Genomic DNA, 16,320 nt, shown 5'->3' on the forward strand with positions numbered 1-16,320 from the left:
CTCACAACTGGAAGACTATCATATGCTTCTGTGACCTGCACTTCTTTTGCTTTGCTTTGGAATTATTACTATAATTTTTTATTTATTTATTTTTGCGATAAGCAGCTAAAATGTCGAAATTCAAGATAAGCGTAGAGAACGCCGTAAAGGTAAGCACTACATTTAAGCTTTACCAACTTATTTTTTACACATTAGAGTGCAGGCATGTTCAACGACTCGACTGAACCGCGACAGAAAAAAAGAAAACGTCATGGGTAGTAAATAGTTCCCATGCACATTTTTAAAGATTTGAAACAATGCGGGTCGGTAAAATAAAACTATGCCACAACTACGTATACTGTTACATCCAAAAGATCAATATTAAACTACAAAGATATTAGCTAGTACACGAATTTAAAGGAGCTATGTCCTAATGTAGACTAGGCCTACAGCGGGCGCAACACGATACGACAGCATTTAGTAATAGTCAAAATACACAATGACAGTTACCTTAACTTTGAATTACTTTTTACAAAAACAAAATAAAGCAACAAGCACAACTGTTGCAAAACACAATAAACTAACAAGCACACGAAAAATATTGTTATTGCTATTGTGGAATGATAGATTTTGGTCTTATTAACTGTCTTTCCACGGTGACTTGCAGATTGTTAATGATCTTGCGCTGTTGTAATTGGTTTCACTTTCGATTTGAACCGCGACAAAAACAAGCATTCTTAAAATTGAACAGTTCATTCTTAACCTAATTTATAAACATCTATAGTTTAGAAATATAAGTAAATTGATCAAAACTATGCAGTAGACGACTGAATTCACACTCTAATTTACAAATATAAAATAGTTAATTAAAAACTAGAAGATAGCAGCTCATGTCACAGGCTTGAAAGAAGCTAACGCTACTTTCATATTTCATTTTCAAAAAGTAATATAAGTTTGGATGATATGGCGATTTAAAATAGTCCAACTTTAGTAATAGTGGAATAACTGTATTTATGCAGCCACAACAGCAAAAAAAAAAAGAAAGAAAAATCAAATCAAAATAGTACAAACGTGCTGTTGCTTGAGTAACTTTAGCCCTGTCTTGTACATGTCCTTGGTCCTAGACAACTTGACCACAAATCCTGAATACATTCAAAATATTAAAATTCTACATACAAAGTTCTTTACCAGTTTTTAAAGTGCTGCAAATGTGGATTCTCCAGTGATCTCAGGAGTTAACAGCTATATGCTGATGATACAATGGTACTAAAATATTGTAGGTGAACCATTCTCTATAAAAACAAACAAACCCCCCAGTACTTTAGTGCTCACAACTGTCCAGATGCCCAGTCTGTACAACAGATTTTTAAAAATGTATTTAAACATTTAAAAACTCATTTTACTTGCTTCAAAACTGACTTGTCATGCCACTCAGTACACAACAAAAAATATAAACTTATAACAACTTATATTCTGACTGGGAACAGAACCCTCTCAGCAGCCCAGTTCATGAGCTGAAAACACTGGTGGAGTGCTGAACTGCTGCATCTAAACAGTGGCTGTGAAATGGGCAGGACTTCAGTAGCCAAGCTTTAAATGTGTTGCAGACTGGAGAGTCTTTTAGCACAGAGATCAGTAAAGTGCATTGCAGTAACGAAAATGGTAGGCAATAAAATATGGGCTAGAGTTTCTGCATCCTTAGCTTAGAGTATGGGCCAGAGGTAAAAGAGTTAATATGTGATTTTTATGTGTAATATGTGAAGTTATATATCAAATGCAAAGATTACAAACTGTTTTGCATGTCTTAATAATAACCCTGTCAATGTCAAATTTAAATGTCTGAATGTCTGCATATTAAAATTTTCAGACCAGTTAGAAGGACATTGCTTCTTTTTGTGGGCTATTGTTCATCCAGTGATTTATATCACAGTTGCAAGATAATACTAATACTAATACTTTGTATATAGTCATACTGATGTAGAAGTGTGAAAGCTGTGAAAGGCAAGGCCATGATGCTGGATGATATGAACAAAGAAGAAGAATGTTAATTACCATCAGCAGAGTCCTGGGAAACCTCATGAGTAACTGAAGCAAAGGAAGATTTGGGATTTTTGATGATAATGAAATGGTGTCTGTTAGTAAGAGAAGATATTCAATAATTTATACATTGTCTTTGTTATATTTAACATCAGTCAGCATTTTTGCACATTTTCCTAAAAATAGCAGAAGTTTTTGGACATGCCCTAATGGCCTCATGAACAAAGACTTTATGTCACAAAAAATAGAGTCTTATGTAATACTGCTCAGTGAAAAATATTTATCCAAAAATCTGCTAATTATATTACTGCAAAATGTACTTAAATATCAAAGTATTATGAAATATATAAGTAGTAATTCCTTCGAGGCCATTTTAGGTATTTACATTTCCATGTCCATTATAACTATGAAATCAAAAGAAAATGAGAAATTGCAAAACAGATCTCTTGACTTGAGTTCTTCTTCTCTCTAGGTTGATAACTTCCACCAGACTCTATATCAAAAGGTATGCTATTCAGAAAATATGGTCAATTTAACTATGTATATTTTTGTGATAATACATTAAACTTGATGTTACAGTCACTTCAAAAAGTAAACTGTTTCACTAGCGGTTGCTGTTTATCTAGGCTGAGGACCTTTTCTCTAATCACATTCCAATGAAGATCTCTCAGCTGGATAATCTTCTTCAGGTAAACACCATAATTAATTGAGCATTATAGAGTACAATATACTGTATAAGGTCATACAATACATAATTTGACATTCTGTGGTTTAAACTGGAATGGAAAAATTTACAGAAGTACCATGTGTTTAAAAATACTAGTTTAAAAAAAAATCAATATTCATTACTGACAGCTGGTGTTGCCAATCAACTATCCCAACCAAGTTAATTTCAGTCATCATAACACAAACACCCAGTCACATACACTCATTGGCCACTTTATTAGGAACATATTTGCATGTTCATCGGCCAATCATAAAACAGCAGCAGACCATTAAATCATGCAGACATGGATCAAAAGCTTTAATTAATGTTCACTTCAAATATTAGAATGGGGGAAATGGGCTGTAGCAGAAATTGACATACTGAAACTAAAGAGACTGGAAAAACACTGCCTAGTCTAATTAATTCAGCTTCTACTGCAACATGTAGTTGATACTAATGCTTGAACTGGAAAAAAATGCCAGTACTCCCCTTCTGCAAATGTTGGCCTGTGTATTGGCTGGTAGCAGTATTCCATTTTGAATTTTTACAGTGAATAAAACATTCTTGGAGATATCGCTGATTTTTGTAACAAACCTATTTACCTGAAGTGTCAACTATTTAATCATTTGATTATATAATAATATAGAACCATTCCATAATGCTATATCTGTATGATGTAAATATCATGCATGTGTGTACTGTTTTATGTGTGTGTGTGTGTGTGTGTGTGTGTGTGTGTGCGTGTGTGTGTGTGTGTGTGTGTGTGTGTATGTGTGTGTGTGTGTGTGTGTGTGCAAAAATACATCATTTGATCCTTTGACCAACAGTCCATTCATTTTTACTGACATTATTGTTAACATTTTAATTTTTCTCATCTATTACACTTGTAGAGAGAATGGTAACAGGTGGATGTCACATAGTGCCCCCTGGGGGCATTAATGCAGTTTATATGGGGTCATCATGAATCATCCAGATCCTGATATAGATAGAACAGGAAAGAGTATAGGGTGCTTGTGAGAAGTTCCAGCAATTAAGAAAAAGTCCCAGTACACCAAGGAGTAAAACGAAGAGGTGCCCATACTGCATAGCAGTGAGTACCACAATGAGCACTGAATAGTACTGTGAGAATTTAGCATAACACCACAAATCCATGGACCAACCTTACAAGTCCAATGCAGGATGGTGGTTGTAGTGTGATAGTGTGAGTAATGATTTTTGGCATACATTGGGCCTCCAATACAATTCAAGAACAGTTTGAAATCCACATCCTATTGTTGCTATCTATGTGCATCAGTTTATGGACACAGTTTTACCAATATAATGCATTATGTCACAAAGCACTGTTCATCTCAAACTAGTTGCATGAACGTATTGAGTTCAGTGTATTTCACTGGCCTGCCCAGTCATCAGCCCATATGCACAGCAGTCTTCATTTGTAAGTGTCGGGGCACCTCCTGGATTTAACAGTAGAAAACACAGTCTTGGTTACGATTTTCAGGGAAAACAAGGTAGATACATATTTTCCAGTATTCAAATGCATTGCATACACACTACAATGCACCAAGGGGGCTTGGCCTTGCCGTTGTAATGCAAGTAGGTAGGTAGAGCCTAAGAAGTGTGCACTTGGATTTTAAAGTGGTTAAGTCAGCTTTACTGAATGCTTATCAGGTCATACCAGAACCCTACAGACACTTAAGCCCATCCCAGTGGTGGGTGAGCCTTTTAAGAGGTATGCAATGTGGCTCTGCTTTCTAGGCCCATGTTGGGGTATACCTGTTGACATTGATGTGTTTCTACCACCTACCCCAAAGCAATTCCTCTTTGTTCTCTTAAAGCCCAAACTATTGTTTAAGCCTTTATTGTTAGGGCCACAGCCTCCCCTGTGGCCAAAGTAACAGAAGACTCTGGCTGAAGAGCAACTAATATGAGCCGCCACATGAATTCAGAACACTTTTAGACATCTCCATGGTTACTTGTCTAATTCTGTGTTTTGCCGTGTTTTGTATCCATGGTTTCCTTTCCCGTTTCTTATTTCTTTGACTTGTCCCTCATTTAGGCCTTAGTAGCCTCTTGTCTTAAACCCTGATTTTTCTTTTGGTCTGTTCTAGTCATTCTTTCTGCTCTATCTGTTCTGTATGGTGTGGCATGTTATCACTTTTTGTTTTTCCTGTTTGATCTGGTTCTTCTTGTCCTGTCCATCTGGTTTGTTCTAATCCTTCCTGTTTTTCCTTGTCTGTCTCATTTCTTCTTGTTAATTTACTTGTTCACTTGTTCTGTTAGCTTTGGTTTATGTTTAGCTGTCCCTGTTTTTTTTTTTTTTGTTTGTTTTTGTTATTTCTGTTGTTTTTCTGTCTGTTTAGTTTGGCTGCCTCTGGTTTTTGTTTTGCTTTGCTTACCCCATGATTAGTATGGTATTGCTAGTAAAGTGGTCAGTGAGTTTACATTAGGATTAATTCAGTCATGTTTTTCCATGTGTATTTAGGCCAAACCCTTTAGTGTGTTGATTTTCATTTTAATGGTAGTGGTAGTTGGTTCCCAGAAACAATCCCTACCACATTATCAATCATATATTTTTGCACTGACATAATTGTAGAACAGGTAAACACATTTGGAGGAGAGTGCAGTGACTGGTTAGCATTGATCTGTATTTACAGATAGACAGGAACTTATGGGATGCCAAAAGTGAAAAGCTTAGTACTCATTTTTAGTTGAATTTTTTTACATTTAGCTCAATTTCCATAAAGTTTACCAGGAAAAAGGTGTCAATATTCATTGTAGAGTTTAACAAAAATAACAAATATAAACTAGAAAAGTGCATTTCCTGAAGAAATTGCAGAGTGATTGCGATTCCCAGGCAGTTGTTAGGTGGAGAAACATCTTGTGGCTAGGCTCAACCCATTGGAGCTGGAGAGCCAAATATAAAAAAGCCTTAGCAACAACCCTGATCAATTGTGAGAAATAAAGTTGCAATTACGAAAACCTTTTTTAAATGTGTTCTCAACATAGATTTCTCTGTGGGCACATAGCCCCAAAGTCTTATTCCCCCTATTTATTTATTTCTAAATGTACAGCAATTGAGGTAAATGTGTTTAAAATGTCCACTAAAAATGAGTACAACACTTCAAACTTCCAATGAGGTGAGAGCACAAAGTTGTTCCCTTTGGAAAATTAATTAACACTTTGTTTGCCCAAACTAGTTCACAAAGGTACAGACAAATGGCTTGTCATATAATATAAGTCTACATGTGGTAATATATTGACAAAACATTATAATTACATTACATAATACAGCAAATGGCTTTCTTTTCTACAGTGATGAGGCAATAATTTCTGTTTTATTGAGACAGACATAAGAAAGCAGAAAGTAATGTGTGCTAGAATATGCATAAAGTACTGTTGGTTTAATATATAACCTGTCTATCATTCTTGTTCTCTTTTTTATTATTAGGAGGAGGAGTTTTGCATTTCTGACCTCTCTTCACTCCATGCTCCACTAGACATTCCTATTCCTGATCCTCCTGCACCTGAGGATGAGGTTGGCATACCCTTATCATTATTTATTAGAATTTAATTTACTGTACTTTGGATGAAAAACATTTATAACATGTCTAATGTTATAAATGGCTAATGTTGGTATGCATTTTTCCACACAGGAAATGGAAACAGATAAAAATGAAGAAGAGGAGAAGAAAAAGAAACGTGTGTCAGCATTTCCCAAATTATTTTCTAGACTAGAGAGACACACAAGGATATAATTCTGTTCACACCCCACCCTTTCCCTCAGCACCGCCTCCATGTCCCTCAGCCCTATCTTCATGTTCCTCACCACCACCTCTATGTCCCTCACCACCATCTCCATGTCCCTCAGCATCTCTATGTCCCTCACCACCATCTCCATGTCCCTCAGCCCTATCTTAATGTTCCTCACCACCACCTCTATGTCCCTCATTACTATCTCCATGTCCCTCACCACCATCTCCATGTCCCTCAGCCCTATCCTCATGTCCCTTACTACCATCTTCATGCTCCTGAATACCGTCGCCACTCCATACCTGCGTTAACTAGCACCTTCCTCTTTCTGATCCTCATGTACTTTATCAGCATCCCCACCCCACCCCATGCCCCCACCCCATGTATCCCAACAGTGTTCACTGCCCAAATATCTTTTCTTTTACTGCAATTTTTTTTTTTACTTGTGGGTTGGGTTTATAACCATTAGAACTATAGTATGTTCACTCTTATGATTACTGCTGGATACACATATAGGGTAATTCACAGTATTGCAAAAATGTAAATATTGGTCTATAGACTTTATTTCTCAATTTGCCAGCCTTAGTCTTGAGCAAGGGTCAGGATTTTGTCACTATTTCTGCAAAAGAGATGAATATGTAGGTTTTAACATGAACACCACCTGTAACACTGCGCAGTGTGAGGGAGGACACAAATGCATTGGGGAACATGTTTTATTAGAACCTTTATACACATCTGGCTAAAGTTCCTGGTGGATAGATACCTAGGTGAAACTAGGAACTAAGAAAACCCTGGACACTCAAAAAACTAGGAAACACCTTGAGCAGAGGCAACACAGGACAGAAACAAGAACAAAATCCAAAACAAAAAGTACATGACTCTGTCACCTTAGGAACACCAGTTGGGTAAAACCATGAAAGCACCCACACATTAAAAGTCATACCTATCACCATGTCTTGGTATGTCTTAAGACAAACCTATGAGGACATATTATACCTCTTATGAGGACATATAACTTTTTGACTTTTTAGACCATGATGTCTCAAGATGTAGGATGCACATTATTTATTTTTTAATATTCCCTTAAAACATAAACAATGTAGCAAGAATTCTAGTAAAGAATTGTATTCTAAATTTTACTTTATTATAATCACACTGTGACGGTGACAGGGAGGGATTGAGATATAAGTGTGAATACAGAGAGCCTTCATTCTACTTGAAACAAAGGATCAAATTAGCACAGCAACGAGCTGGGTAATAAACAATGGGAAATAAGCTAATCAAACACACTGGAAGTAAAGGTCCATGGTGTGGCAATGCGAGTGAAATTGGGACAGTTTCCAGATTCTGTACTGCAATGCAGAGCACTAGGGGAGAGTATCTGTGGGCTTTAAATAGGGGAGACAAAATACAAGGTATAGGTGCTTGTGTTCACTGGCAGCAGGGCAGGTGCAGAGTGAGTGTGTGGGTGTGTGGGTGTGTCTCAGGCTGGGTGCCTGCTGCACCATGACATGCATATTTAATACATATATAGCGTATACATACAAACAAGGTCTCACTATGTAAGCAGCGAGCACTCAAAACACATAAAACTGATGATAGAACAGTATAGCTAATCCCTATTTCCATTGACACTTTGGGAATATTTCGAATTTTGCCTACATACCTATGGACTACCATGGAAATCTGTAGTATTGCTGCTATTCTTTTGCATTCCCTCTATGCAGATGTCAGATTAAACTTCTTTTAACGATTTTCCTCATCTTTTCTCCTCAAAGCTCCCAAATGTGGATTTATCAAGGGGAATGGAAAAATTATGAAGTTACTGGATATTGTAAAGCCAGAGATTACAAGTCTCAAAGAAACCTGCATTGCAGTAAGTGATATAACTTGTGTTTGAGCTATAACCACTATCATAATAGGTGTTACAACTTCAGTACATTTTTATATGATTTACCACTAAGAAAACATAGTAGGGGTGTGCACAACCCTACACAAACATCCGTGTAGATGCAACATCATGCAGTTATGCAAATGAAAAGTTCTGGTAAAATTTAAACACTCACGCAAGCTCACACAAGTCCTTAGCATGTACCTGTAGGAGAACTACAAGCTTGCATGAAGTGGAAGCTGCTACCCTCAGTGAAGCTTAATACCATAACTGCCACCCTGCCTGCCATCCCAGCCCCTAAAATATGAGGCAATCTTTATTTAGCACTATGGAACTAATGGCTGAAATGTGAAAATGTGTCCTCTGAGCACACAGAGCTTCTTTCCATAATTCTGCTTATATTATATCTAGCACGCTGAGCTGCTTACAGAGGTGAAGATGTAAATATAGTCCATTTCTGTATGCAATCTGAAACTAGACAGCAGTGCTGGAATAGATTGTTGTCTATTTGCCATTCCAAGTGCAAAACCAGTTATTGAAGGTAAAGAACACAAAGGATCCTTTATATCTGTGGGATTTTCACTTGACCTCTTGATCTTAATTTAATTAAGATAAATACATGATTGGAAATTACACAGATGATCGAGTTTGTCTCACTTTGAACTGTGGTTTTAGGCCTTATAATGGGAGCTTGTAAAGGAGTCAGCTCTTGGGGAAATTGCTTTCAGTATGTAAGTTGAAAGGAATTCTATGTAGCTGTAATCCTCTATTTGCTTTTAGATGAATATTGTTATCCTACATTAATCTAAAATGTAGGCTATCGATACCTGTGTGCTAAAGGGAGGCAGACCCATGCTGAAAAGAGTGAAATTTATTAAAGGCAAATCCACAATCAGAGTCGTTAATCAGTACAGGGTCTAAGAACCAATGAGAAGAGTTCAAGAATACATAATAAACAAAAATAAACAAAACACACAATGACAAAAAGGGGAAACAGGCTATAACAATAAGACAAGCAACAATAAAAACCAACAACTAACACTAGCGATAACAAACAAGGCTTGGATAACATGAACAGGCAACAAAAACAAGGCATTGATTACAACCAGAGGCTAGGAATCACAATAACCAGCCAACACAGACAAGAAAACACAAGGTATTTATACACAGACTGATGAGAGCTAACAAGGAATAGGTGATAACTAATGAAACAAGGACTGGAACAGCAACAGAGAAGATGAAACTAAGGAATCGAACCGAACCAAAACAAAACAAAGACATGAAACAGGACGCTAGCAAGGGCCAATCGTGACAGGTAGTCAAAGCATCTTTGATTATGGTGTTGGTGCAATAAATAATTAATCACAAGTTCCTACAAACTATTAATGTTTCTTTTCAAGAATGACAGACAAATAATTCTGTAGCAATTAATACAGCCTTTATTTTCCTTTTCTGTTGTACAGGTTTCCTGCTGGATTTCACATCTAATTCCCAAAATAGAAGATGGAAATGACTTTGGAGTTGCAATCCAGGTAAACTACCAAAATATTCTGATCTTTGCTGATGTTTACATAGACCAGTCCAAGTGCCACCATCTCCCAGAGGCCACAGAAAATCTCAATGGCTAAAATGACAACACAGCAAAGATCTGGACCAGTTGTATTCTAAATTTTCTTTAAAATCTTTTAAGACTACATGTTACATCATGGAGTGCCACCAGACTGCTAGCTTCAAAATCTAAAAATCTAAGCATACTAATGTAGGATCCACTTGTACAGGTGCATCTAACTGAAAAAATATATGCTGTTGTGCAGCTGCAACAACAACAACAAAAAAACAGGAATTATGTTTCCTTATGGGTAGCAGTAGAGGTTATGCATTTAACATGAGATTTTATATGAGGACCAAATTCAGGAAACTGCTGGCTATCCAAATAAAGGCAACGTTCATACCGCACACTTGTGATTATGAGTATTTGTGCTACTTTGCTAAATCCCTAAATACACTACACAAGTATGCACTGTTTGCATGGTAAACTGCATGGTAGTTCCATGGTAATGGACACATTATTTTGAAAGCATATAATTGTCACTGCTGTATTGAAAATGGCCTTTATACATGTGTAGTGTTTGTAATACATTGGCAATTCTCAGTTGGTTTTGAATATAAAACTTATAAAAGGCAGAATTTTAAGACTAGATTCTGAAAAGAATTGTTACCATTAATTGTTTCCAGAATACAAGCACTAGACTGATAAGACAAATTTTGAAAGACATTTTCATAAAGATCAGTAGGTCTAGTGTTAATCCATTTCCCTTTATGCAAAGTATAGCTGTATGATCTTACTAAGTTTTGCTTTATTTATTTGTACATACCTTTGTTTCAGGAAAAAATAATTGAGAGAATTGCTGCAGTGAAGACAAAAGTGGAGGGCTTTCAAAACAACATTAACAAGTACAACACTCATATGAAGCTTTTTATAAACACAGCATTATCTATGATTAACTTAAAAATAAGATGCTTGCTTATCTTAAGGTGCATTTCTTTTCCATCTAATTTACATTCGGTTTGGTCTGTCCCTAGGTATTTCACAGAGAGGGGTGATGCAGTTGCTAAAGCCTCCAAAGAAATGCATGTCGTAAGAGAATTAACTTTCTAAATTTGTAAACTTTACACGAGGACATGAATTTTGTTATCATTTTAAGGCAAAGAATTATAAGATCTTAACTGTACTATTTATTTTACTACAGATGGATTACCGCTCACTAGTTCATGAGAAGGATGAAGCTACCTACTGTGAGATCAGAGTGATTGTACTGGACATTCGTGGTTTTTATGTGAGTAAATATGTGTAACAACTTAAGTATCATGAGTTATAATGAGTTAGTCTTCACTTAAGGAACATAATATTCAAAGGAATATTCCGGCATTTTTAACCTAATCTCCATTTACTCAATATGTGGCATATGGTCTAATTCATGTGAAGTGCTTTCGACACTTCCCTTTATAGAAAACTTATTGACATTCTTAATGTTGTAAATATAAAGGCAATTATTGGAGGAAGAAAAAAACACAAACTAAACATGTATATTTAAATAATTTCTTAAACTCTTCAGTCAAAGCTATTTGTAAATTAAGTTTTAGATTATCTTCAATAGACTTTTTATATTAAGAATTTGTTTTCATTTGTGATTGTGAGCCTACTATAAACATGTGTTCCACCTGATCATAAATGTAAGCTTTGTCCTCAAATTTGGAAATTGTGGAAACTGAGAAAATATTTCAGTACCTGTCTCAGAATCTTCAGTGAGCCTAGTTACGTTAAACCAGGTATTGTAGTGTAGTAATCCTGTGTTACAGGAAAGCACTTTTAGAATTTGGACTAATTAATTTGTTCTAATTATTAGAAAGAAAAAAAAAGGAACCAGAATATCTTTTTAATGTTTTGATCCATTATTGTAAAGTTGCTTAAAAGTACTTGGGATTCTGTTATACGTGTCAGTGTCTTATCAACAGGTTTTTAAATTATTTTCTAAATACATGGAAACATTATTGCCCATGGTAATCTATACAAATGCAAAAGAATGTGGTATTAACTTATGACTAATCTTTTTGTCATAAGTTTTAAAGCGACCATCAGAAGAGATTTTTTTTTTAGAAAATATTCCTGTTCACAGCAAATACTAATTTTGTACCAATATACAGGCAGAGTTGTATGACATCATCAGCAAGAACCTGGAGAAAGTCACCAATCCTAAGGGAGAGGAAAAGCCCTCTATGTATTGACAACAAAAACAAAGTGTTGAAGTTTCTGTGGTTGTGTTTAGTCACTGGACAGATTTGTACTGAACTAATCATTCTGACCAATAGCTGTATTTACTGCAACTTTATTTGGTATCAAACAATAAATCAAACTTGATACAATACATCGGCCTGTTCTTTACTGCTATCAAATTACACTGTTGCTGTTATAGTGAAGGTAAACAAAAATCTGGAAATTCAACAATTCATTCATTCACTGATGCGGCACTTGAGTTCATTCAGAACGATATAATAGATATTCTAAGACTATGATAAAGAAAAACACTTTCTTGACCATAGCTACAAATTAAATCTGCATGTTACATGACAGAGTGGTCCATGCATAATTTATTTCCTGTCATTTATAACCAAAAAAAATAATAATAATTATTTACCAGCCTCACTAACACTTTTCAGAGGATTTTGACTGTTATGAAAAATATAATAAAAACTAATTATAAACTAAAAACTACAGTAACTCAAAACAATTCCTACAATATTTTTATAATCAGTAGGTACATTGAAAAAGAAAGCTGTCAAAATGAAAAGATTAAAGATGAGCCAAATCTTCTCATACTTCCGGTCCTTCTCCTCCTGGGATTAACTAGGTTAAACGAGTCAACAATTTGCATGAACACACAAATTTAATACATGTACCATTTAAGGCAACTGAATATTAAGCAAGCACTAACAAATTAATAGCACAATTGTTACAATAGTACATTAAAATAAATGCTATTTCACCAGATGAGGAAGCAAATGGAAAATACATTTTGTTCATCTGAAAAAAAGCTATAACTCTACCTTTGAATTTCATTGTTTAATATGTCTGTGATATTACCAGTGTTTCAGCAATCATTAAGACATGACGAAATGTAGAATCACATTACACTTTTTGTTCCATTCAATGTATTCATTCAAAATTCATGTGAAAATGTCAGGCATTTTTTCCAAGATAGAATAGTATCCAATTAAACATATTTGTTAATTGTTTTGAAATTAAATCAGCTGATTTCACAAGAACATGCTAATTTTAAATCTTATTTACTTCCATATTGTGATTCTCTTAAAGGAGTAATAAGGTATCTACCACATTTGATTAGTGAACAATTGTCCATTACAAAAAGATGTATGAAACCTTTTTTGACTTTTGAACTACTTCATGGATTCAGTCTAAGTTATGTTTGTGCATATGGTCACCAACGAGCATGCTGAAAATTTAATATCTTGCAGTTGTCCTGCAGTTGCTTTTCCCCCATTAACACCTTTAATTTTTGCTGCAGACATTAATTAAGCACCTAAACCTACTGTAAAAATCTTATGAGAACAATGCCAATCTGAATTTTTTTTGGGGGGGGCAAAATCTTATTTTAACTACCGAGAGTTTACTTTAACTGCTACTGACTGAACCCCAATCACTCAAGTTACTCTAACATACACACACATACATACATACAAACACATAAAATGGGGATTCAAGTCAAGAAAAAGGTCATGCACTGTCCACCTTTATTTTTTATTTCTATTTACCATGGCTGCCACTTAGAAATTCGACTACAATTTCTTTTTTAATCTCCTTCTCAGACATCAAATGCCAATGTAACTGAAGATTTAAAGGAATGTCATCGCTTCCAAATTACATTATATCATTCTCCTGCACAACTTTTAATTAATTTAAACCAATTAAGTATTTCATCATGGCACATTACTGAGTATACTAAAATATATACACAAATTAAAACAGGAATGCATGTACCACATTTATCTGACTAGTGAGAAAAGCTAGAAAATGATCCGGGATCCAGGAATGGATGATTTCTACTCCAATACTTACCATTGTGATATTGTTGCCATTGAGTAAAATTTGATCCAGTTTTGTTATCCTTCTGCCCTCTGGTGTAATCTCGCTGGATAAAGACAAAAATCTGATATTTAAAACAATGCCACACAATTGTAGTTCAATAACAAAAATGGTAAAGAGATGGACAACTACTTACAACTCTGTAACATCTTCAAGTACCATGTCTGATTAAATAGGTCAAGGTAGGTACAGTAAGGATTCCAGTCTATCTGGTACATTAATGCTTTTCAAGAAAGGACTATAACAAATCCGAGAGAATGAAAAAGGAGAAAAAATATTCAAAAGGATACTGACAAAATCATCAAACCCCAATAAGGTACCCACTATTTCTTTGTCATTTTTCATAACGATGTGAATTCGGGAGCCAATGCATTTGTCCACCAGTTCTGCAAATAACAGCAGAGTATTAAATATGAACAACCTGCAGGTACAACTGAGCTGCCGTTTAAGGTAATGAGAGTAAAAATTAAGTTAATGAGAGCAATAACCTAGATTTTAAGTTAAGTTAATGAGAGCCACAGGTTTAACACTAACAGAGTTGCCGCAAGAATGGAGCTCGATAGCTAGCATTAGATTAGCTAGATAAGATAGAAACGGCTGATCAGGGTTATTAGCAAGCCAACTAGCTATTTTGGGTTTTAAAACGTGCAACACAACCTTACGTTTAACAGCAGGTAACTAACCTAGCTAAGTAACTAGGACTACTCGAATAAAGAAATATGAAATAGGTCTCAATGCACTGGCTTTCACTAGCTCAACGGTGCATCAGCGTCTTCCTCCGACTGTTATAAACAGAATGTAAACACCCCGAATTTAAAACGATAACACGAAATATGAGAGTACATCATCTAGCTAGCCAGCTACCAAAGCCGCTAAGTTGGCTACAGTACTACCATTTTATAAATATATTTTATACCAAGTGGTAGCAATTGCGAAGGATTTGAAGCCTGCGTTGCCGCCATTTTGCAAACAAGCTATGCGAAAGTATCCTCAAAAGAGGGTTTGACTCGCAGTCAAGTTTATCAACATTTCAATATAAAAGTTCCGGATGAAAATAATATTTTTTTCAGAGAGAGAGAGAGAGAGGGGGGGGGGGAGGAATATATGGGAACAAGGCTTGGGGAATTGTTTCCTAATCTATTATATTATTATATTATACAAAACACAAACAACACAACGCAGTTTAACAATTTTATTTAATATTACTACAAAAACAACAAACTATATAATATAAATGAATAAGGCTTGGGAAATTATCTTCTAAGATGTGACTACATGTGTCAATAAGATCTATATATAGTGATATTCATTATATATAATTAGAGTGACTGACAAACTGAAAATTGCATCCCCCAAATATAGGGATAAAAAGCAAAATTAGAGACATCTAATTTCTGAAAGTAATAAATTTAATTAAATTAAATTGTGGCTTATACATTTCAAAAGGAACTACATTAAGCACAACTCCAACAACTTGAATCAGTATGTACAACACATTGTATTCCCTCATAAGTTATGTTAAATATAGTTTGAAGATCTTGTACAAAAAAAAAAAAAAATGGTGGTTGTCTTTATGGTCACTATAAGGGTAATTTCATGACAGTCAATAACTGTCAGCAAGACCTTTATTGTTTTGGCCTCTTCACCATAATGGGGTCAACATTTGTGTTCAATTAATATCAGGTAATCTTATTCCAAAAGGTAGCTTTGTATCATTTGGATATGATATATTAAAGCGGGAGTATTCAACACCATTACTGAGCCCTTCTCTCCACACCTACTCTGTACAGTGTCAGATTTTTCCTTCCCACCATACTTGATTTCATGAAGGTCTTGTCTTCATCAGGTGTGTTGAACTAGAGAAAGCCTAAAATTGTTCAGGGCAATGGGGTCTCAGGTGTGGAGACCCTAAACCTAGTTTCCCTTAGCGATAGAAAACAAAAGCCTACTACTCCATCAGCACCCATGAAAGAGGTTTATGTAGTGTCTGAACTTCAGAATTACTCAATATTATTTAATATATAATGTTCATAATGAGGTCTGTACATGTATGGTTGTATTACCCTCAATTCTCTCTGCTTGCACCATTATATTAATCTCTGCTTAAGATAACACTTTACTGCTCCCAAAGGAAATTGCAGTGTCACAGTAGCATACATATTGCACAAGAACAGACAAAGTAGTCAAAACCAAGGATAAATAAATAAATAGAAAAAATAAATAAAACAGGGAGGTACAATAATGTGTTTCCTTGAATAAAATTACAAGACAGAGATGTATCTATATACATATATG

At 35.2% G+C, this 16,320-nt stretch overlaps 2 protein-coding genes across 2 annotated transcripts; one reads left to right on the top strand and one right to left on the bottom strand.

Moving 5' to 3' along the window:
- Positions 1 to 7: 7 nt before the first annotated feature.
- psme2 (proteasome activator subunit 2) lies at positions 8 to 12,289 on the top strand. The gene is made up of 11 exons (XM_027031938.2): positions 8 to 149; positions 2,489 to 2,521; positions 2,643 to 2,705; positions 6,171 to 6,257; positions 6,376 to 6,421; positions 8,251 to 8,348; positions 9,827 to 9,895; positions 10,750 to 10,817; positions 10,947 to 11,001; positions 11,114 to 11,200; positions 12,069 to 12,289. The coding sequence occupies exons 1-11, from the start codon at positions 111 to 113 to the stop codon at positions 12,147 to 12,149; spliced, it is 726 nt and encodes a 241-aa protein (XP_026887739.2). The 5' UTR covers positions 8 to 110; the 3' UTR covers positions 12,150 to 12,289.
- Positions 12,235 to 15,026, bottom strand: lsm5 (LSM5 homolog, U6 small nuclear RNA and mRNA degradation associated). The gene is made up of 5 exons (XM_027031939.2): positions 14,942 to 15,026; positions 14,316 to 14,411; positions 14,162 to 14,189; positions 13,999 to 14,071; positions 12,235 to 12,768 (listed from the first exon to the last, which is right to left on the bottom strand). The coding sequence occupies exons 1-5, from the start codon at positions 14,985 to 14,987 to the stop codon at positions 12,736 to 12,738; spliced, it is 276 nt and encodes a 91-aa protein (XP_026887740.1). The 5' UTR covers positions 14,988 to 15,026; the 3' UTR covers positions 12,235 to 12,735.
- Between the last annotated feature and the right edge of the window lie 1,294 nt (positions 15,027 to 16,320).

The sequence above is a fragment of the Electrophorus electricus genome, chromosome 14, assembly GCF_013358815.1.
Source record: "Electrophorus electricus isolate fEleEle1 chromosome 14, fEleEle1.pri, whole genome shotgun sequence".
Classification (NCBI taxonomy): domain Eukaryota; kingdom Metazoa; phylum Chordata; class Actinopteri; order Gymnotiformes; family Gymnotidae; genus Electrophorus; species Electrophorus electricus.

Bases quoted from the DNA above. Each gene is read 5' to 3' on its own strand.
- lsm5 (XM_027031939.2), bottom strand. From the start codon at position 14,987: ATGGCGGCAACGCAGGCTTCAAATCCTTCGCAATTGCTACCACTTG. The intron at 14,072-14,161 runs GTAAGTAGTTGT...GTCTTTATCCAG, and splicing joins CTTGAAGATGTTACAGAGTT to CGAGATTACACCAGAGGGCA. The intron at 12,769-13,998 runs GTAAGTATTGGA...CGTTTAACCTAG, and splicing joins ATGGCAACAATATCACAATG to TTAATCCCAGGAGGAGAAGG.
- psme2 (XM_027031938.2), top strand. From the start codon at position 111: ATGTCGAAATTCAAGATAAGCGTAGAGAACGCCGTAAAG. The intron at 6,258-6,375 runs GTTGGCATACCC...TTTTCCACACAG, and splicing joins CTCCTGCACCTGAGGATGAG to GAAATGGAAACAGATAAAAA. The intron at 10,818-10,946 runs GTACAACACTCA...GTCTGTCCCTAG, and splicing joins TTTCAAAACAACATTAACAA to GTATTTCACAGAGAGGGGTG.